The sequence below is a fragment of the Simochromis diagramma genome, unplaced genomic scaffold (genome assembly GCF_900408965.1).
Source record: "Simochromis diagramma unplaced genomic scaffold, fSimDia1.1 OVJJ01000583.1, whole genome shotgun sequence".
In the NCBI taxonomy this organism is placed as follows: Eukaryota; Metazoa; Chordata; class Actinopteri; order Cichliformes; family Cichlidae; genus Simochromis; species Simochromis diagramma.
Genome location: NW_024387285.1, coordinates 3,157,147 through 3,179,916, shown reverse-complemented (window position 1 = coordinate 3,179,916; position 22,770 = coordinate 3,157,147). Strand labels below are relative to the sequence as shown.

The window sequence follows — 22,770 nt, the reverse complement described above, 5'->3', positions numbered from 1 at the left end:
GACACATGTAGAAAGCACTCAGGTGCGTCTCATCAAAGAGGACACAAACACCTCATACTAGCTGTCAGCATGGTGCTGCTTGCAGCTACTACTGCACATTCACCCAGTGTATATACTATGTGTGTGTGTGTGTGTGTGTGTGTGTGTGTGTGTGTGTATATATATATATATATATATATATATATATAATATGTTCTTCCTCTACACACCCCCCCCCCCCAATGTTTGCACATGTCGAGGAGCGTGTCAGGTTACATTTCACTGTGTGTTATACTTGTATAACTATGCATGTGACAAATAATAAAGAACCTTGAACCTTGGTGGTGGAGGGCTAATGACTTAGGCTAGTTTTGCTACCACGGGCCCAGGGCCCCTTACAGTCTTTGAGTCAACCATTAACTCCTCTGTATGAAATGCCATCTTTGCACAGCAGCAAATCTACAACACAATGGCTGAAAAAGGAAAGAATCAAGGGGTGGCAATGGCTCAGGCCACACCTCAACCTGACTGAAATGCTGTGGTGGGAACTTAAGAAAGTTATAAAAAAGAGCGGGCCAAAATTCCTTCACAATGTGAGAGATGGATAGTCATTTAGGAGATAAGGTCTTAAAGTTATCGCTGCTACAGGTGGTTCTACAAGTTACTGAAGCTTTTCCACACAGTGCTTCTAGATTTTGGCTTCATTATTGTTAAATAGAATTTGACATGATGTAATATGTTGGTCATCAAAAGCTCCGTTTACCTCAAGTCTAATACCCAGTAAGGGCCAGATCAGTTTTATGTTCCGATACCTAAAAATCGACCAAGGATGTACGGTTTTAAAAAACAAACCAAAGAAATCATGAAAGTTTATAGAGGTTCTCCTTAAAAATAAGCACAAAAGAGACACAGAAAGTCCTTTTACTTTTATAAACTTAATGTTTATTCATATATACATGAATATATTAATCTATAACCAAGAAAGGAGAGAATGTACAATGCAAAACAAAATCTTTATATACAAATTAATAAATAAACAAAGACAATCAAGGACAGTTTCTGTTTTCTACACAGGTTTTGTGTTCTTGGGGAAAGTAAAACAAAGAAGCAGTTAGAAAAAGTTCTGAAATCTTTTTGTTAAAATGGGAAATGGCACCCGAGCACAGTTCAGGGAACAAAATAAAAAAATTAAAATACACACACACACACACACACACACACACACACACACACACACACACACACACACACACACACACACACACACACACACACACACACCAGCTGGTTTCCAGTTTGTTGTATTTTTTCTCCTTGTAAACGCAGCCTTTTTTCTTTTTTTTGTTCAAACTCGCACAGAATCAGGTCAAATCACAAAAAGGTATGTCACTGTCAGCACGGGCTACAACGAAACACAGACTGGTCCATCACGTCAACCTCACCAGCACAGAAACGCTCGCAGGGTCAGGAAGTTTGTCCCAAAGGTCCGCACGCTTACACAAAGAGATGGAGCTGCTGCAGAAAACCTGCTTTCCGATTACTCCAAACATCCAGAAAAAACAGGACTCAAAGTGTGAAAGTTTCGTTCCAACCAAACAGTACAGAGAAGGAACTGATGCTGCATTCAGGTCACGTTTGGAAAAGTGAAACTCTAAGGCTGGGGATGTTCTGTTTTGCTTATTGTCAGCCGAATGTGGATTTATGTGAAGGGGGAAATGGTTCAGAAGCAGACTAACGCTTGGACGTTTTGATCTTTTCAGTGATAGATGTTGACAGTAAGACAAATAATGATTATAACACAGCCTTATTGTTTATAAAAATGATTGTTTTTGTCAGATTTGTTCTCTCATTTATATTTATGTAATCAATTATTGACATGTAGGAGACAATAAAACTATTTTTCACAGAAATAGCGTGAAATTTTCAAGGTCCTGTTGTGTAAAGAGGAAGGGAAAAGGCTGCATGCTGCACTGATTGGCTTGGATGATATCACAACAATATGTTGGTTAGCACCATTGCCTCACAGCAACAAGGTCCTGGGTTTGAATCCACTGACCGGCCAGACCCTGTGCCTTCGTGGGCTCTCTACGGGTACTCTGGCTTCCTCCCACTGTTTGCATGTTCAGTTAATTGGTGTCTCTAAATTGGCTGCAGGTGCAACTGTGAGCGTCAATGATTATCCATCTGTTAGCCGACAAACTGGCAACCAGCCCAGGGTGTACCCCGTCTCCCCCTCTATGTTAGCTGCGATAGGCTCCAGCAACCCTGATAGATAACCAGAAAAGAATGGATAAAAATCCCCAACAGCATGAGGTAAAAAAGAACAGATGCTGCTGTGACTATGCTGAGTTGAGGCCACGGAACACATGAAAATGCCATCAGACGCAGTCTACGAGTGAAATATTCAAATATATGTTGCTAGTTTTGGTTTTAGAAGAAGCTGTGTGTACTATTTTCCTCTAGGAAGTTGAGGCTAAAGAGGGTAAGACTTCAAACTTGAGGTCAGGTCAGCTCACTAATAAAGTGTAAGCGGGTCCTCTGCAAGTTACAAACTGCTTAGATGAAAGAAAAAGTTAAACTTATTCCAAAAGTGGCAAAACTGCAGTTCCTTTATTGGCCACTTGGGGCTGACCCAATTTCACCCGCATAGAAATGCCAGTTTTGTAGCTGTTTTCATTACTAGAAATTGGTCATAAGATCTCAAAGTCTGGTGTGACACGTCGTGTAATCCAGCCTGTGATGTTTGGTTGGAATAAAAGATTCAGACATGCCAAACAAAGATTTTAAAACATGAAAAACATTTTCATGAAAGTGCAGTTTTTACGTCAGCGCCTGACAAACACGTCTGCTTCAAGTTTCTCGGACAACAGTCTCCACAGGGAAATGGGTCAACACATTTTTTTTTTTCCCCCCATAGTGTTCTCCCCTTTTTTTCTTCTAGAAAACAACAGTAAACAAACAAACTGTGAAAAGGCAGAGGACCCGTCTGTTCAACCTTTTTCTGTCTTTACATGTTTTGTTTTGTTTTTTTTGGCACATGTAGGGTCAAGCCTGCCGCCTTTGCTGCTCGCCTGAGCGATGAGCAAAGGGCGGATGTTCACTACGACATCATTAGAAGGGAATGAGACGTTTGGGTTCACAGTGCTCGACAGGACGCGCCGATCAACAGGCAGAGAGGGCAGAGTGAAAGGGTCGAAGGTCACAGTGTTCAACAGCGAAGGATTTCACGCCACAGCGGTAACAAACAACACCCACGACAGCCGGACGCCGTGCCTCCAGCTCATCATCACCATATTGCTATCACTCTTTTCTTTTTTTTTTAAACAGGCGTTTCATTCATTTGATCGTTTGTACGTGACCTTCATGCAGATGAAAAAACAAACAAAAAAGGCAAAACATGGTCGCAGCACAGGCCAGATGATTTGTTGTTGTGGCGATATTAATAACACATCAGGAAAAAGTCCAACCTCAGATTTTAGTGTGTTTCCGATGACTTATCTTTTTTTTTTTTTTTAATTTCCCATTTCCTCCACTTCCCAGAATGCTTTGCAACAGATTTTGATGTTTTCTTTTCACCAGTGTGAAAGAAGACAGACATACTCTGGTGTCATTTATTGTATCTAATGGCCAGCAGTGGGCGACGCCTGCAGCTGCAAATAGACTTCTATTACAGAAAATGACCACACTACTCACATGACCTATGACCTCAGGAAACAGTTTCCTCTTAAGTTTATGGTCTCAATTGTTAGATTCAAGTATTAGTGAATATAATATTGTGTAAGTCTTTGGAAACCATGGTCCCCATTAGAGGTGGTTGTCATTCCCTAGCCTATGACGGTGTCTCTTAGTCGCTCAGCCGATTCACCCCCTGCTACTGATGGCTCGTTACAGTGGGTATGTCCATCTTTAGTATACAGTTTATGTTTATCACCTCTGCACCGCTTTGTATTAGATCTGGCAAATGTTCTTGGTTAAGCCACATTAGTCTGGCATCGGTTTAGCTGTGATCAGATGTGTTTCTGCTGTAAGAAACAACTCAGTTTTGTCATTTAGCACCTGCGGAAATGAAGGAAATACCAACCACAAATATTTGAAGCAAGTCACCAAAAATTGCTTGTTAAAAAACCAGCGCTGAGTGTGTTTAAGGTTGGATTTTTACCTTTAAAGAAACAGAGAGCATAAAGAGAAGAGTTTGTTCCCCTGTGTTCAGTCTGGCAGCGTCACCGTCCTTCGCCTGGGCGCCTACGCACGAAACATTCAGGAGCTCTTCTGTACGCTAACAGGAACAGAGAACCTAAAAATCATCCAAAGCTACTTTCCCTCCCCCCCCCACAGGTGCTGTTAGTTAGAGCCCAGAGAGGAATGACTCTGCTGCCATCACAGACACGTAAAAACCACAGATGATACCGCAGCGCTCACCTGGCCCGTCATGGCACATTTGGAAACTGATGGTTATGAAAGCCAAGCCGCCATGTTGGAAGCACAGCTAAAACAGAGAGTATCGATTCTTCCGGGCAGAGCGGCCCTTTTTACTTATTATTTCTGTAATGCCTCGTGTCCCTCAGACGTTTCTGTGTTCCTACATGGCGGCTGGCGGTCAGGAGGAAGAGAAAAAACAAAAACGTGAGGTGCAGCTCATTATGACGTCTTCAGAAAGATAAGTAGCAGCACCATATCAAAGAGAGAGATGCAAACAAATGTACAAAGAGAAAAGAACAAAGCGTCGAGTCTGTTAACAAAATCTCGTGGTCCGTTTGAAAAGAATATACTGCACAGATGGTGTTAATCGATATATACACTCAGTTTTTTTTGTGTCTTGTTCTCAGCTCATGTTTCTGTCCCACTCTGTGGCATCCTTCTCCATGTAGTGGTTACGATTCATTAATTAATAATAATAATAATAATAATAATAAAAAGAAAACAGTGGCATGTGATTCATGGCTGCGCCCACTGGTTTTGACACCACGTCTCTGTTTCAGGCCACGTGACCTTTTATTTTTGTGTATGTGTAACATGGCAGCGTTCAGGAGTTTATAGAGTCCAGATCTCTCCACGCTCGCGTCAGCGTCGCTGGTGTTAAAATGCTGAGGCGGCAGAGAGCGAAACCTTCAAGTGCTGCAGTCCTGCAGGCACTGTCGACATCAGGGACCACCGGGGCAAAAGCGGTGGCGGCGGTGCGCTTGAAACAAAAGCTCCCTGAAAAAGTAGAATCACATTCAGACACCTTTCTGTCCGTTAGTGTTTGCTCCACGCAGGAGGGTGCGAGCATGAAGACCGCAGAGTGATCACACAGGGACGAGGTTCTGCAACATGGTTTAAAAAAAAGCAGGAAAAAAAAGTGTTTTTGTCGAAGGTGCAGAAACGACTGATCTGACCAACCGATGTTAAGATGTAAACAGCTGTAAACGAAACGTAAAAGGACCGGGAGATCTGATGCTTTTCCATGAGCCGGCTGAAGCAGCCAACACGCCTCGTTTGTTCCCCCCACAAACGTGTCCTTCAGCCTTTTAACGTCCTCTCAGGGTCCCGACGACGCGACAGTTAAGTGTTAAGGTGCTCCTCTGCTTCCCAAGGTGCGCTTGGTCGTTCCTCCTCTTGCGTGTCCAGTTTTTGTCTGAACAAAAACTCAAGCACCTGAGCAGAAGCTGACGAGTGGAGGCCAGAGAAGGTGATCGAGGAGGAGGAAGAGGGTGAGTGGAGGAGGAGGAGGAGGAGGAGAGAGGAAGTCTCCTCAGAAAATCCCTTTGGCGATTTTCAGTCCCTTCTGTTTCATGCGAGGCAGCGTCGAACTGGCCACGTTCTTGGCCCGCATGGACCGTGCCAAGCCGCGCTTTTTCAGCACAAAGTCATAGTTGGCAGTGGAGTTCATGGCGTAGAAGACGTTGGCGTTGTCCGGGATCCGGAGCTCTGCAGGACGAGGTCAGAAAGAGAGAAGCAACAAGTGGTGATTAACGAGTTCAAGCAGTGTTATTCTCGGGGGACATGAAAGAAAATCAATTCTTTATCTTTCACCACATGAGAAACTGTAAATATATGCAAGTCAACGCATCGGCCATTAAATTCATTTTAAATTAACAACAATTAAGACAAAACACATACAGTTACATGTGTACTATTAATTACTCGCTCAGATTTTTAAGGAAGTTTTCACTGTGCATCAGGAACTTGTATCATAAAAGCAGCGTAATATTAAATTCACTGTTAAAAACCAATAATGAATACATGAAACAAAGAAATGATCACCTTTGTCCTCAGAGATTTTCTGCATGAGTTCGTAGTCCTCGGTCTTCTCTCGCTCCAGATTGTGTTTGATCATGGCCTTCCTGATCACCGCCGGAGTCTTGTCCTGACTCGTCACCTGAATCGCAGACAGAACATCAACATCTGTTCCTAACTATTAACCATCACTTTACACACAGAGAAAACTCTGACTTCACTGCCTCTTAAAAAGCCTGAAAGCTGTTTTTCTGCCCTCACCAGGATGCTCTTATACATGTTCCCGTTCTCCACGTCCAGGCTGACCCTGATGATGCAGCAGTCGTCCACCTGCTGGTTGTACAACGGCAGCGACAGAGTCGAGTAGTTCGACACAGCCGACACCGAGCGTTTGTGTGAGCGCGAGGCCGACAACGGGGTGGAGGAGGAGACGGAGGAGGAGGAGGCGCTGCTGGAGCCGGAGGCTGAACCAGAGCTCGAGCCCATCCCGGACGTGTCCAGAGACGACAGAGACGTACATTCCCAGAACTGAAAGGTTATCAGAGGGAGAGGTTGGTGGGAGAGGCTGAAAAACGAAGCCAATACTGAAGAAATAAAAACCTCATGCAGTTCCTCTAAAGACCACTTGAGGCTCCAAAAGCAAGTCAGTCCCCATCAACGCTTCATGTTAAAGTTTCCAACTTTACATGAACATGTTTACAGCTACAGTAAGCGATTCTGGTATCTGTAGCTAATTTTCTTCTTAATAATAAGGGGAATTATTATTGGACAATTATTACTGAGCAGGTTTGCAGCTTTCTAAATCGAGTACCCCACCCCACCCCACTCTGTCTGGTTTGCAGACAGTCATCCAAGCCATTTCAGGTTTTCAGCGTGAAATGAACAGAAAAACATAGCAGCCGTTACCGTTGACGTTGTATCTGCAGCTGGAGCTTCTCTTCCCAGTGCTGAGACAGTTAGTTTCACCGAAGGAGTCGACGTCTGGAGGAGGACAAAGGAAAACAAAACAGAACCAGTCATCGCGCGGCCCCAGACCACTCTGACACGATGACAGCCATTATTTTTCTCCACACAGGACACAGAGATCACGCTCAAATAAACTGAACTTTAGGTGGGAACAAATGTGCTCTGTGAATAATCCCTGTGACTTAAGGACTTAAGCTCCCAGTGTGGCTGTGCGCTGGGAGCTTAAGTATAACACTGTGGAACTCACGTCTGTTTGTTGTAACTGTGAGTGATCACCAGGGGGCAGCGTGGGCTACTCTTACTCATGTTTGTAGAATTTCAGCAGTGAAGTCAAACCCAGCGTTAAACTACATGTTTATAATTCCTAGAGTTCATATCATCTTGATTTTGAAGGCTAAACCTTGGTGTAGTCACAATGTCACATGATTTCAGTACAAATGACTACAGGTCCCACCCAGGCCTGGTTTTCTGTTCAGTTTCGGTGTGTTTTGGTCCCTTTTTTGATTTTACAGATTTTCTTTCTTGTGTTTACATTTTTCCATTGTCTAATGTGTTTCCTTGTCTTTATTTCCTTTTGTTTTGTGTGTGTTTGCCCTTCATTATCTGACGCTCCTTCTGCCCTGTTTTGAATTTCGGTTTTGTTTTCCCCGCTGAAGTTTTCTTGTAGTTTGTAGCAGTTAACATTGTCCAATAAAGGCTCGCCCTTTTTGTATTCAGCCTGCTTCCCTGTCCTCCATTTGAGTGATTCTTTCGAGTTTTATCCTCAAAGCAAAGACTTCAAACATGAGGAAACGTTTCCAGCAGATCCACTGTTGTTTTTTTTCCCTCCTCACAAACAGCTGCTTAAAAGTGGCTGTCACGTGTTTTACATTGTGGCAGGAAATACTATGTGCAGCTTTTTCTACCTTTCTCTCGTGTCCCTCCGGTGAGTCTGACAGGAAGCTGGCGTTCACATCCTCCAGGTCTGATCCGCTCGAGCTGACAGAGGTGACGCTGAGAGCGTCGCCGCTGTCCCCCCCTCCTCCTTGGTACGGCCTGTAGTGCGAGTGGTCGAAGGACTTGGAGTGAGAGCCTGAGGCACTGCTGCAACCGGCCTCCGTCAACTGTCGGCTGCAGATGACACCGTAACAGGAGGGTTATGAAAATAAGACTGGTGGTCAAGTTTAAAACAATGGTATTAACGCTGCGACTTACTCGCTCCAGCGCTTCATGATTCCTCCGTTCTTCTTGCCTCGGAGCGTGTTGCTCGCCGACTCTGACAGAGGCTCGATCTCACAGGACAGATTGTAGCTGCGGGAACAGGAGGGAGTCAGGACGGCAGGAGAGAAAATGGGAATTCAAAGACATAAACTCAAGGATGAGATAGGATGACACGGTTAGCACCGATAACACTGAGCTGGGTCATTACACCTGCAGATGTGTAAATTTGGTGGGTTTCACCACTACTTCCATGAATAATTCTGTCATTTTTAATGGTTTTGTATTATTTTAAACCCCTCACCGCCTCCTCTGAAATGATATTTTCACCATTTTCATCAAAACGCACAGATATTTTAATCCTGACGGCAAAACTGAGGACAAACTGAATAACCCACGCTTCATGCTGGCAGCCAGTGCTGTGAATCATTTCATAAACTCCTAAAAATCTTGGAACATGTGAACATTTCATGTGTTCCTGCCAAGCACAGCACCCAGTTTTGTTAAATTTCCCTTTTCACTGTCAGAATTAAAGGATGACTGCAGATATCCAACCACCATCAAAACAACAGCCAGATTTCCTGCTTTCCTCCGGGGTCAGAGACAGAGGGAGGAGCCTGTGATGACTGACCTCTCTGCCTCGCTGTATTTGTCCACGCCGGCGAACCACTCCCTGAAGTGGCTGTCCTGAGTGAAATTGTAGTTGTTGGAGGCCAGCTGGAGCAGTTTGATCTGAGCGATCACCTCAAACTCCTGCAACAAGAGGGCAGAGCCGAAAAAAGGGTTTGACTTTGGGATTTGGACCGGCAGATTATTTTTGATGATGATTTCAAACAAACAAAAAGAAATAATTCACCTTTCTTCTCTTCTCGAAGTTAATCAGACCACCCTGAAAAAGAAGAAAAGAAATTATTAGCAGTGATAGAAAATAAAAAATACAAACCCAGGAAGAGGGTTTAAAATCCAAAAATCATCACAGTAACGACTCCCATCTGACGTCTGACCTCAGTGTAATCCTTCATGGCAGTGTCCATCATCACCAGGTCCGTCAAGAAAGTCCCCAGGTAAGGGATCGTCCCCTGCATCACTCCCTGTTTACGGAACACGTGGAGATGAACATGCATTTAGAGTGCAAGTAACCATTTCTCTAGAGCAACGTTATTTAAACCAGCGCTGCAGGAAAAATTTGATTTTCATCAGTAAGTAGTCCTGCAATCTGCAGGAGTTTAGGCTAATCACTGCTTGTTGAAATTTGTAAGAAAACTTCCAGAAAGCTAAATTTGAAGAGCAGTTGGCAATCCCCCATTCAAAATGTGATTGTACTCCTTAAGTGGATTTGATATAGAGTACTGGTTGCTGCAGATGTGCCTGTTAGCGTAAGAAAAATAAGTAAATGGAGGCTGACTCAGCGCCTGAAGCAGTGCTTTGGTGGAAAAGCATCAAGCAGATAGCATGTGGTCTCACCAGGTCTCTCTGCTGCTGGTGTCTCCTCTGAGCGCGTTTAGGGTTGATTTCTAAAGTTGCAAACTTGGAGGTGCCCTCCTGCAGAATAAACAACACATGATAAGTTTTTCTTGATGCTAAAAAAAAATTTACAAATGTGCAAAATACAGGCCAAACACTAAAAATACCCAACCCTCCTTCCACCAAGGCGCAATAAGTGAGTTTTGCTCACTCACAAACGTCACATCCCCACAACAAACATCCCTGTGCTACATAATTCAACATCAGACACAGTTTATCCCATATTGTGTTCCTTTAAACGACTTCTGAATACACACATTTCTCCTGTAATACAGTTAGATTAATTTTTGTTGTGCGTTTCCCAAAACCACAAAATGACAGATAACACACTAAACAATAAAACATATAAACTGAAAGAAAAATAATCATTCTGACTGACCCAGATCAAAATGCTCAGTTTTGGTCTTTTCTAAAATATAATGTTAGGCAACTTTGAACATAGCTGTAGTCGAGCTATAACATTTAAGATGCAGGTGTTTCAAATGTGGTCTTCAGTGACATCGCTTTAAAATGAGGCTCTGAAGCGAGGACGTCTCATTCCGCCTCGACTCCTTCTTCCTCATGCCTCGTCCTCGCCTCCTCCGCTTGTATCTCTCGTGGGAGGAACTGAGACCAGGGAGAGGAGTCGAGGACGTGCAATCCAGGAATGAGAAATGACGCACATCTTACAAGCTAACTCAACTCAACTCCAACCTGACACATTCTCCAAGCTTTAGAAACACTATAACTATTTCATTCCTGTCAGTAGCACTCAAACATTTCTGGATTTTTCTCAATAAATGTACATGCTCTTCACTCATCATAATAAGGATGCTATAAAAGAAAGTGTATTTCATTCCCAACTTCTTCTAATCCACATAATTCACACAGCCTGTCGTCCTTCTGGGTGTTTTTAAATCTGCGAGGGGAAAATTAAGCATTTTCCTGTTGATTCCTGTGTAATTAAATACCTCTGACTGATTAATTTCTTTATCTCTTCTTCAAAAATATCAAGCAACATTCATGATAAAATGTTAATATACAGATACCATGGCATGAAGCTGTAGCAGAACATATAATGATCTTTATATGACTGAAGATACCTGTAGTTTATATACAGCTAATAAAGTTTTAGACATTTTTGTCTTTGGCTTTCCAACACGATATTTTGTGGTCAAATCGAATCGAACCACAGAATGTGTCACACAACTGTTTTCATTGGCTCAAAATATGATGACGTTACGGTTCACAGAAAACACATGTGCCGTTTGGTGATTTAAAGCATGTCTAATGCATCCAGCTGGCCTGGAGGTCAGAGACGGGCGATTTTTAACCAGGAACCTCCCTTCAAGGATGTTTTTCTCCAAAAGCTTTTTAAACTTCATATACTTCGTTTATGTGTTACAGCAGATTAGATCTTTAAAACCTGTTCTGAAATCAAAAATAAAACATCTGCACGACCTCAAAGTAAAAACTGGGAGGAAATCCACCTCCTTGGCGTTCCTTGCGCATTCCTCAGAGTGATGTAATGCCCGGAGGCCTCCGGAGCTTCGTGCAACTCGAGCCAACCGAGTCGAGTCAACGCGGCCTGTCCCGAGCAGATAGACAGAGGCGACGCCCTGAGGTCTGCTTTCACATATTGGAGCCGTTATCTACACCTGCCAAAGGGTTCCTCCCTGTGACGTCAGCAGGGATTCCCTCAGCGGACGCCGCGCGGGTTAACTAACTCAGCATTACATCAGAAAACTTCTCAGGTTAAAAATAGGTGATAATTCACTCTCTACCTTTACTCTGACTAAGCACAGCAGACTTACCACTAAGAAAGATCACCTTACACAAGGGTCAAGAGGACCTAGTTTGTTCAATTATAAGAACACTGTCATCAAAATCCACCAAAACATCAGTGAATGTGTTGAGACAGGTATATTTTATATCCCCCTGTGCCTTAGAGATGTATTTTCATCAACACCTATTGAAATATAAATAAATAAATCACACCATATTCCTCATCACCACGAACTCCCACATACACCGACTGTCCTGCATCGTAGTACATGGTTGTTTTTCAATCCAGTAAATCTCAATATCGTGCATTAGGCAAGAGTTCTGCAATTATTTACAATGATTACGAGCTTTTTCCTAAAAATTGAGCAGTCTTTATGAGCGTGCAAATGTCAGAATGTGACAACTTAAAAACTTGTTGATTGTAAGGACAGCGCTGCAGCATAAGTGCAACTAAATCCTGTTTCAGTCTAAGTTTCTTGTGCGATAAAAGCCAAACATCCCTACTGCTCTTCAGACCTTCTGTTTACAAGCAGCAGCCACTCAAAAGCGAGTTTGTGTAAAAGGCGGAGGAATTAAAACAGCTTGTTTCAGACAGAGGATGAATGCAAAGCCCCAGTGCAAGAAAAATAATGATTATTTTGACCTGTGAATCATGCAAAGCTTGTGTAGTAAAGTCAAAGAGTAAAGACGAGCAGCGGAAAGCATGTGCAGCCTGTTGATCTGTCATCTCATTTCCTGCTCACTCAAATATCTTGAATTAATGAATCAGCTCCTGCTGACCTTCCACTGAATGCGTCAATACGAGCAAAACACCCTGACGGTGTCAACAGGTCTCTGCATTAAACCCACTATATCGCACTAATGATGACAGCAGCCTGTCAGCTGCACAGAGCCCACCCTGGACATCGTATATGGATCCTGTTGTCCAAAAGTAACAGAACAAGGTGCTCTGATGTGCAGGAAGCTTGGCTGCAGCTGTTGTGAGGAAGGATACTGACAGTAAAGGGTCACCTAGCCGTGCATCCTCCCGCCGCCTGCTCAGCTGCCACGTGTTACTGTTATGTAACTCATAAACGGATTTGTCTGCGTATTATTGTGAAGATGGTTTTTCCTTCAGCGGCTAAATACACCTCCTCCGTTTTCACTGTGCACCCCCTCAGCGTTATGTTTACATCTGTTGCTGTGACTCACCTTCACCAGCAGCTCTCGGCTCAGGGAGTAATTGTTGTCGTCAGAGAAGATCTCGGACAGCTCGCGGAAGGTTCGGAAACTTTCCCTGTAGGCGGACAAAGAGGTCAGCGCACAACAATCACTCTGCAGAGCCTGCAGGCGGGCACGAAACCTACCGTGACACTTCCTCCCAGGTCCTCTTTAGGCGGTGGATTGCGTTGCACTGCAGGGCGGAGAGGATGGCTCGCAACGAGGAGAAGTTCTTTAGTATTCGACACTCCTGAAAACAGCAATCGTTCAGTCAGAAACAAACCAAAACGGCCGTCAGTCCCAGGAGCACATGAGCTCAGCAAACCAGAAGTCTCACCCGGGCAACTTCTATCCACCTCTCCAGCAGACGGGCTCTCTGGTTGGGCTTCAGTGCCGGGTTGCTCAGGCAGGTGGTGATGACACAGTTGGTGACAGAGTTGAATTGGGCCACGGTGGCTCTGATGGTGGGAGCCAGGTGCTCCTTACCTTTCTTATCCCGCTGAGACCAAATCCCCCCCAGGCAGTGGTAGGGAACCACCTTCTTGAACAGATCCTGAATGGACGCAGAGAAAGAGGGGAGTTAAAATCGATACTTATTTCTAATTTAAAGAGAGGCGGTGCAGATACGATCTTAAGAATCAACACCACCAGGTAACTGTGCTGAAAGGGACAGGAAAGATTCTCACCGCGTCCATGAGCGTGAACTGCTCTGCCACCATGATGGGGTCAAACGACAGGAAACTGAAAGCAGGAAGCTCATCCTCAAAGCCGCTCTCTTCCTGCGTAGCAAAAGGGCAGCCGATGTGTTCCCCTAAAGAGAATAAAAAAATATATTTTTCACACAGCTGACTCCACCCGAGCTCAACCTTCACGCAGCTCCTGCACTTTTTCTGAGCCAACACTTTCTTTGTTCTTTACAGCAACAAATATCTCAGCGTTTGAACTGAAACTGAACATCTAGAGCCACCTGAAATGTGCACAGCCTTCAACTGCTTTATTCTAACACTTCAGGTTTTTATTACTGTGGGACCACCATTCTGGTATGTTAAAGGAGTCCCTGCCTGCTCTGGTGTCCCTCTCTTGTCCTGCCTTCATACCATCAGGATCAGGCTCACACTGCTGTCTTCGGTGGAAGTGGGCCAGCAGGTTGCGGGCACGGCGCTCCAGGTCCGAGCCGGGGAAGTGGAGGTGAAGGTAAGCGAGGAGCTGATGCAGACACTCGTAGTTGGGAGGGCTCCAGAAGTCCTCAGAGTACTGGTCCAGCCACGCGCCCAGGATGGACGAAACAGTGCTGAAACACACAGGAAATAAAATATAAGAAAAGAGCCTCCTTAGGAAACCCACAAAGCAACAATATGAAAGCAGAAAAACAAAATTTATAGAAAGACATTCTCACATTTTCAATTTTAAGGTGCGCTTGAGAGAATTATCTACTACAGTATGTTAGTGTTTATCTGAACTGGTGACTCTTATGGTCAGGTTGTTTTTCCATCCTTTGTTATTTCCATTCTTGTGATTCAAACTAAATCTAAACAAATATGGTTTCTGTTACACAAGAGTAAAAAAAAAGCCCTGTTTTTCTGAATTAATGAGCCATCTTGAAACCCTAAAAGAGCCTCTACTGCTTAAAGCTCGATGTCATTAACATGAATGACCCTCCACTTAGTTTAATACAGCTTTATTTTGGCTTAGATTTGAAACAATGGGACCTCCAGGCATCTTTGAGTAATACAGCCTTCATTCAGGATATAAGGATGACGCAAATAATGCATAATGCATTATCATAAAATGCATTCAGGGTCACTACATGGCTACAAGATGGAGGAGGTGGTTTTTAATCATGAAATCATGTTCCCAGTGCGGGGATTTGAGTATCTGAAGATATCTCATTTATTTAGAAAAAAATTAAAACTGCACAATGTTTCCATGAAGTTTAAAACAACAGCTACCTGAAGTCAGTGGGAGCATTTCTCAGAAAACAGTGTTTTGACTTTAAGGATTTAACTGAAGCTCTTTTACAAGAGAATAAGAAAATGAATAAGTTGTTTATTTTTCTGTCTGAACCCAAACAGCCCCCTCAGTCTGACAGGTATCCAGCCACGGGGAAGAAAAGGATCCCTTTAAGCCGGGGAGGAGGGGGGGTTGAGGCTCGGTGCTGTGAATGTACTCTGTGATTAATGTTGGAAGCTCGACACTGAAGGTCGCAGCACGCTTACTTTCTCAGCTCTGTGCAGTCGTCCTGGGAGACTCTGTGTGCTGTGGCTGCAGGCACATTTTGGAGCTTGGCATACCTAAAAACAGAAAGAAAAAAAAAAACACCACAGTTTAATTTTATGAACCAAACTAATGAACAAAACAGCCAAAAAAGAAAGAAGCTTCAGTCTGAGTTTTCATGTCAAGGTTTGATGGCTCTCTCTCTCTCTTTTGTTGAATTTAAATTTAATTTAAGATTTTTAAAATTTAAAATTCTTAAAATTTAAGAATTTAAATCAGAAAAGTCTGGAAAAAGCACAAATCTGCTTTTCCACCCGGTGTGTCGTCTGGTGTCACCGTACCTGTTGAGCAGGAGATCGAGCACCTGCTTGGTGGTGGCGAAGGATCGGTAGGTACAGAGGAAGATGGTGACGTAGGTGGAGTCTTTGCCCTTGAACGCCGACACCATGTACTCCACCAGCCTCTCCAGAGTGCCGGCCTTGATGGTCCGCACCTTGCAGGTTTCGTAGAGGCTCAGGGCGGAGTCCGTGTCCACGCCCAGCCATCGCTGCCCTTTGCTGGCCGACTGGTGAAGCTGCACCTTCCTCAGTGTGATGGTGAAGATGGCGTCCTCCTCGGCCTCCTCGCCGATCTCCTGCGTCGAGCTCTGAGAGGCAGACAAGGAAAACAAAACATTTTACTCCAACTGTCGACTTTGTTTGGGTGAAATTTTGTCCCAGGATTCACGGCGGTTTCTTCATGCTGGAACAAGCGCTTCAAATAAGTGTTTAAGGGACCAGATTAGAGGGAGCTGAAGGCTGAGAGGAGCAGCCATCTTTACCGTGCAGAACGTGGAGTTAAAAATGTCCGGCATCTAATTCTGGGACTAAACCCTTTAATTATGACCATCTGTGTGACCTGGCCCTCTCCTTTCTGCTCGGTCCCTCTCTCTGAGTCATACTTCGTGAATCATGTGCGTGCACAAACAAACAATAGCTTGTTACCAAACAGAGCTTGCTGGATAACTGGGTCGACAATACAGGCTGCAGCCTGCATTTACCCAAACGGGGAATTAACACAAGCTGCTTGTTGCCTGAATGAGGGCTCTGTGGGCCGCTGCAGGTCACCACCCACGGCAGTTTGTTGTTGTTTTCTCCTCAACATGAAAAACGAAGATGAAACAAACCATGAACTGTGATGCTGACGGGGATCATCATAAAGTAACGATACGAATTCCACTTCACCTGATGCCTCATCAGCACCGCTCACGGTTACACAACAGAAACAAAAGTGTTACCTCTGACGGCTTATGAGTAAAATTAGATCTTTAACACTAATTTCCTTGAAAACACCAAACTCTGGCTTAACTGCCTACAATGCAACATGCACTGGGATAGTTCTTCAGCTGGCCTGCAGTGCTGTTTCCCCTCTAGCTTGCCCAGTTTTAGAGATATCAGCAATAAGGATGTCTGCCTCTTGAATTTAATTGACCTAAATGGACCTTTGGAGGATGACTTAAACATGTAAGCAAAGATCAGCTCTAAAGCAATAAAGATGAGAACATAATTCGATGAGTTCAGTTTCAAAATAAGAGCAAGAAGCACTTTTTTCTAGTTTTCTAGAAACTTGATCACGGTTGGATAATTTTTCTAAAATGCTAAATTGAACAACCGAATATACCTGGACTGTCTGTGAGTGGGGAAACACCACTGTAAAATAAACATTAGCTGTTTGAGGGGCCAAGAAAGATGAACATATTAAAACCTAACAGGAAGCGCTACGGCGGTGTGAATCACTATGGAGGAATGGCATGCAGTGCCACAGTCATCTGTCACGGCCACTTATCGTGGATCCTCAGAGAATTAGTCATTCAAGTCCATTTCCAGCATCTCAGCTCGGGGCTGAGAGACGCTCAGCACCGTTTGGAGCTGTAATTAAATGTCAACAAACAGCTAAGATTCTCTGAGTAATAATACAAAGACTAAATTGGGAGAAACTGTGATATTTTTCACTATTTTACGTGAGTGGAGTGAAACAGTAACAGTTAATGGCCAAAAAACAATGAGCATAACCGCGAGCTGCAGCTCGATCATTTAGTGTTATGTCTCCGAACCAGCCTACTAACAAACAGATTATGGACAGAAGGCGATGCCATTTCACACACTTGATAACCAACAATGTTTTCACAAATGCAGAAAAAAGACTCAAATCAAACTGGCTCTAACTGGGATATCTAACCTCTGCCCAATAAACAAGAGTCCTGTACACAGAAGGTGACCTTCAGTAACCCTGAAGAGACCCTGACAGCTGAGGGAGGGTGTATGTGACAGATAAAGAGAGGAGACAAACCCCTGGACTGCTGTAAATCCTGCTGGATATAATGGCCGAGGCACAGCTGCAGCTGAGAGGCTCAACAGCAGGAGCGGCTCTTATCAGCCAAACCGCAGAGGCCGCGCCGCCATCACCTCCGGCCCGAAAAATGCAGCGCTCAAGGGCAGCTCCTCGCTCTATCGGGCGAATCGATTCCCAGAATAATGCTCCTATTCATGTTCCCGTAAGTGTTGCCGTGCAAACCAAACAGTCCGTGCTAGTAGAAAAATAAGTGAGAGACTGATGCTCCAAAAAGGGGAGTTCAATGCCATCTCCAAATGGCTTCAACAGAGGAAACTACCAAGTGTGAAACACCACTGTCTATTTCAACATGACTAGAAGCTGAATCTAGACTCAAAATGTCGGTGAAAATGAAATCTTAAAGTTCATTTGAAGGTTTCTCCAGTGAAAACGGACAGAAATGCTCGTCTCAGTGACTCGTCTGGGTCTCAGCTGCACAGCTGATATGTTGAACACCTTGTGAACCATCTCGGAGCTCAGCATGTTTTAAAACTGAGGCTTAAATCTAGAGGTGACTCTGCTTTTGCCATAAGAGATTTAGTCTTCTGTCTGAAAACTGGGGTGTTTTCCTACGAGAGCCAAGAAGCAGGTGACAGCGTTTTCAGTTTTCCTCTTAAACTGAAAACAGTTTTACAGTTTGAACATTTGGGCTCGATCACTCTCCTTGTAAATAAAATGAGAAAAAAGTTTATTTCAAATCAGGTTCAGTTGCAGTTTGACTTAATCTGCATCGTTTACTGATGTAACAGCTCAAAAGCACTGATAAGACATTCAGTGGGGGGGTTTCTCATAAAATCTCATAAATCCAGAAGCAGCCCTTTTCGTTTCACTTACATTTATCTTTTCCTCGCATTCCTTCAGCCTGACTCCGTGTTTCATCAATAAAATCAACACCACACCGCGTTTTAAAATCCCTGCTATAAACAATTAATGACACGCCAGACAAAGCAGGGTCACAGTTAGATGTTAATTATAGAAATCACACTGAACCAGAAGCACTGATTACTTTTATTTATAGAATCCAATTTACCCACTGTGGTTAAAAACAAAACTAAACAAACTGCGTCACAGTCATTACAGCAGAGGAAGGGGTTTTGGTTATTTTTAATTTACCGGCAGCTCTCCTGAACATAGCGATGCAAATTTAGTCTCTTAGTGTTTCCACTGAAAACTACAAGATGTTCAAAGTGAATTATACAAATTATTGCTTTTATGCTGATGTGTCAAGATGTTCAGGCATAGTCAATTCTGGGAAATAACTTGATGCTTATTAATATGGCATGCAGATTTTATAGTTTAAACAGAACCTATTCTGCTTATTTCTCTGAGTCGACATTCATAATAATCCTTGATCATCTCATGCTGGACCTTCCTGTCTGAAATAAGCCATTTTAGCTCCTCTCTTTTAAAGATCATCCTCCCTTTAACACGGCTTTCTTTCATTGTTTAGCCCACTTTGATCACAAAGCAGGACAAGGTGGCTAATGCACAGAACATGTACCATATATTTCTCTCTCTGTAAAAAAAAGCTGTAAAGCTTATGAGAATACAGTTAAAAGTCCAAAATGTATGCTCTCAATCACATTTTCCAAAGCATGAACATACCCTAACCCAGTGGCTCCCAAACGTTTTTTGCTAGGTCATTCTTTGTTTTACAAGAAAATCTTTGCAGTGATTAAAACATATTCAAAGTGAAGTGGCTGTCTACAAGTAACAGACAGTGATGATGATGCTGCTATCATTTTAAGAAAGAACTGATATAATTGTAAATATAATCTGGAGCATCTGAGCTGAATAATATTCCTCGAACACTGCTCTGAATCAGTTACACTGACAACAATATAAATGAAACAACTACAGAAGGGTCCACAGGAAATGTCTGGCATCTAGAAACAGCCTCCTCCACACTCTACATTCACCTACACCGTCCTGGCTGTGAATGACCATGAATGCAAAGTGGGCTGGAGGAATGTGAGGCGAGTAAAAGTGTCAGGACAGAGTCACGAGGCAGGGAGGATACGTTTCCAGAAGGAAGGAAAAGGAAAATTAAGCCACATAATCCTTGTTTTAGACTTGTTTTAATGCTCAAACAAACTGGTTTATATTAAACACAGTGGGTTTTTTTCCTTGGCTTCCTTTGGCCTGACTGTTGCCCGGTGTTCCAGTACAGGAGTCGGCTCAGCCCTCACATTAAATGGTAATCTTACCGCACGAATGTACCAAAGCAAAATCCTAGTAGATTTACAGAGGGCTGAAACAAAAGAGGCTTGTCCAGCTGCTAAGGGTCGTTTTTAAGGATTCCTGCTGGCCAAGAATACCCAAGGAGGCACTTTGGTCAAAGACTTTTAACAGTTTTTAGTTGCTGGGTAGTTTTTAAACTTGTACTTTTAAATAAGGAGGTCAAACCAGCATTCGTGATGGATGTTTTCAACCATTTTGAGTCCCTGTCTTCCTGCTTCCAAAAAACTCTGGTGTTTGTTTTTGTTTCCATGACAGATTTTGAGGTTATCTTCTACCCTGATCCAAAACATAAACTCAGATTATAAACTTATTACCACTGACAAAATGACCCAAGCTGAAAGTAAAGGCTCTCTCACAGCTATTACCAAGAAGGCTGCAGAGTTTCAAGATTTTCTTCGAGTAAAACTTTATTTAATCTGTAAATATAGATGGAGAAGAGCTTCTGACTGCATCAGGATTAGGCACAAACACCTTGAGTGACTTTAAGGGTTACTCCTGCATGACTCCATCCAAAAAGGAAAATCACCAGGATTCTAATTTTTAAAAAAGTAAACCAAATGAGAAAAGTTTTTATTGATTACACAGTCAATTCAGGAAAGTTCACGTATTTTCTATTAAAAATGCAGCACAGACTCTTGCACTGCCTTAACTACATGTGGACCAGATATGCTTACATGCACAGTCATCTATCAAAGGGTGAAGGAAAAACAAGGAGGCGACAATTGGTGCTAAATTCTATCTTCAGCAGGACGAGGTGACTAGCTCCTTCCTGCACCTGCCATGGCAGCTAGGTAAGTATGACTGATCATGAAGGATCGTGTAGCTGTTTATCATTTAATAACGTAAAACACACACACAAATGTATGCACTCAGCTGTGTGTGTTCATGTTAATTAGGGATGTGCATAGAGCTGTTCGATATAATGATAAATATCAGATGACGATATAAAAACGTCTATCGTTTCATTTTATGCTATCGTTTGTTTCGTGGTGTCGCAAAATAAACTGTTTACGGCAATATTTTTTCATCGGTCACTGTAGTGGTTATATTAATTTCTTAAAGTTCTCTCTTTCTATTATTATTTATATAACCACACTAGGATGGACAAGCGCCTGTTTTTATGCGTTGTGGTTAGCAACAATGACGGTAACAGCATCGCGTGTCCGCTTGTTTATGTTCCACATAAACCTTTCACAATAAAGCTCAAGATCCTGTTGAGACTTTTCAAAATAAACTGAATCACGTGAAAGAGCAGATTATTTACGGATGAGAATTAAAAAAAGAGCCGCCAGGTGCTAAAAAATAAACCTTAGACTCAAACATTAGAACAGGCTTTTCCCCGCAGCACGCCGTGTAATAAATACTCACAAAGAAAACGGCGGCCTTTACAACTTATGTCTAAAAATGTATCGTTTCATGCATCGGTTAAAACACTCCAGCTACATGACGCGCAGCTGGAAACACTTCCCGCAAGACGAGCTGCCCGAGATTCATAGAATTTACAGAAAATGTTACATTTTTGTGATTTATATCGTTATCGGACGATAGAATTCTTATATCGGGATATGAGATTTTGGTCATATCGCACAGCCCTAGATGTGCATAAATACTCAAACAGACATTTCAAAGCTGCTATGTTTGCTCATCTCACACTGTGTATGTTTTCAACATTATACATAGCCCAAACATTTCAGCAACATTTAAAACACGATTCAATTAAAGGTTTCATATAGCTCTGAAAATATACAATAAATGTTTATTTGTCTAATTAAATCTGTGGATTTCAAGTGTGATCAGTATTAAACATTTTCTAAAGGGATTCTGTGTTTTTAGACTCTGCAACTAGTCTAATTTCATAGCAAACATCACTAATGCTAATTAGTTTATAAAACAACCATAACATTCTAACTGAGAAAGGCATACCATGAGGTAACAAGCTTTGGATCATAATTTTCCTGCTTCCCAACAAGTTTTTATGTCTCCTGATCATAAACATAACCTTTGTTAACAAAGCTCTTAGCACTACCAAAAACAATGGCCACACTTCTAATGACCCAAGCAGACGTAAACAGGAACGATTCTCTATTGAAATTAAAAGTTAGAAGAGTCGAGAGCATCAGCATCAACTCCCAGCCTCTTCACAGCAGCCGGCTGACCTTTTCATTAGTTCGAAAAGACAATCACATCCCAAAATTTAAAAAAAGAAAAAGGTTTATCTCAAATAACAAACCTCCTTCTTTCTATCTGATAGTGTATAGGCTTTATAAATACAGCTAACTGGCACAGGAACAGGCTAAAATAAACATAAGGGCTGAAGTAAACCTTGGGGCTGCGCCAAATCCCCCCAAGGCCAAAGAGCCCTCTGGGAGTGTGTTCGGAGGAGTGAAGCTACAGGGCTCATCAACAGCAAACACACCTGCTTCGAAAGTGGCCATTAGAAATCCCCTCTGAGGCAAAGTCTAAATGCAGATCAAGAGAAACTCTCAAGAGAAAACCTGCCCCCTCCCCCAAAAACAATCAACAGCTGAACAAAGGCAGCGCGTCCATTTCAACTCCACGGCACAAGCCGGTGACTTCCCCTCGCTAACAATGAATGCTGAAAGGCGGTGAGATCATTTGGAAGCGGGGTAAGACACAGAAGAGGGGAGGAGGGTGTAGCCGAGCTCTTTAGCTGGTAAACACTGAGGCACTGAGGGGGTCTCTGCGAGCAGAAGGCTGGTTTATGCGCCAAAGTCATTACTCATCTCCCACTGATGCTTCTGAACAGCTAAAGTGTCGGGACGCAAATGCAAACATACAATATAATTTCCAACTTCTCTTTAAAATAATTTGTCCAAGAGCTGATGTTTTAGTTTTAATCAAGCACCCTGAACACTACAGCAGGTAGACATGCAGATACTTTCTTGGATAAGACAATAAATGTAACCAGGTGCTGGCAAAGTCACGAGGCGACCAAAGACTTTAGTTCCCATCCAGTGCAGCAGGTAGATATTCAAATAACTTTCAGCTGTTGGCAGCAGAGAGAAAATGAGATGACACTGGGATGTATCACCCGATAAATATTTAGATAATATAAATTTAAGTCACAAGTATTAGTGA

At 42.9% G+C, this 22,770-nt stretch overlaps 1 protein-coding gene across 7 annotated transcripts in view; it reads right to left on the bottom strand.

Moving 5' to 3' along the window:
* Positions 1-2,747: 2,747 nt before the first annotated feature.
* LOC120716181 (ral guanine nucleotide dissociation stimulator-like) overlaps positions 2,748-22,770 on the bottom strand; it is a 56,409-nt gene continuing 36,386 nt past the window's right edge. For 4 of the 7 annotated variants that reach the window (XM_040003613.1, XM_040003616.1, XM_040003614.1 and 1 more), the window contains exons 2-18: positions 15,402-15,706; positions 15,063-15,137; positions 13,908-14,137; positions 13,533-13,657; positions 13,184-13,399; positions 12,993-13,096; positions 12,838-12,922; positions 9,823-9,900; positions 9,363-9,449; positions 9,215-9,247; positions 8,990-9,111; positions 8,356-8,451; positions 8,067-8,271; positions 7,102-7,176; positions 6,457-6,723; positions 6,223-6,337; positions 2,748-5,886 (exon numbers count right to left, since the gene is read on the bottom strand). In XM_040003613.1, coding sequence (XP_039859547.1) covers positions 5,711-5,886; positions 6,223-6,337; positions 6,457-6,723; positions 7,102-7,176; positions 8,067-8,271; positions 8,356-8,451; positions 8,990-9,111; positions 9,215-9,247; positions 9,363-9,449; positions 9,823-9,900; positions 12,838-12,922; positions 12,993-13,096; positions 13,184-13,399; positions 13,533-13,657; positions 13,908-14,137; positions 15,063-15,137; positions 15,402-15,706 — 2,394 coding nt within the window. In that variant the 3' untranslated portion in view covers positions 2,748-5,710. The remainder of the gene's footprint in view (positions 5,887-6,222; positions 6,338-6,456; positions 6,724-7,101; positions 7,177-8,066; positions 8,272-8,355; positions 8,452-8,989; positions 9,112-9,214; positions 9,248-9,362; positions 9,450-9,822; positions 9,901-12,837; positions 12,923-12,992; positions 13,097-13,183; positions 13,400-13,532; positions 13,658-13,907; positions 14,138-15,062; positions 15,138-15,401; positions 15,707-22,770) is intronic. The other 3 variants (XM_040003612.1, XM_040003611.1, XM_040003615.1) reach the window with 3 other exon arrangements.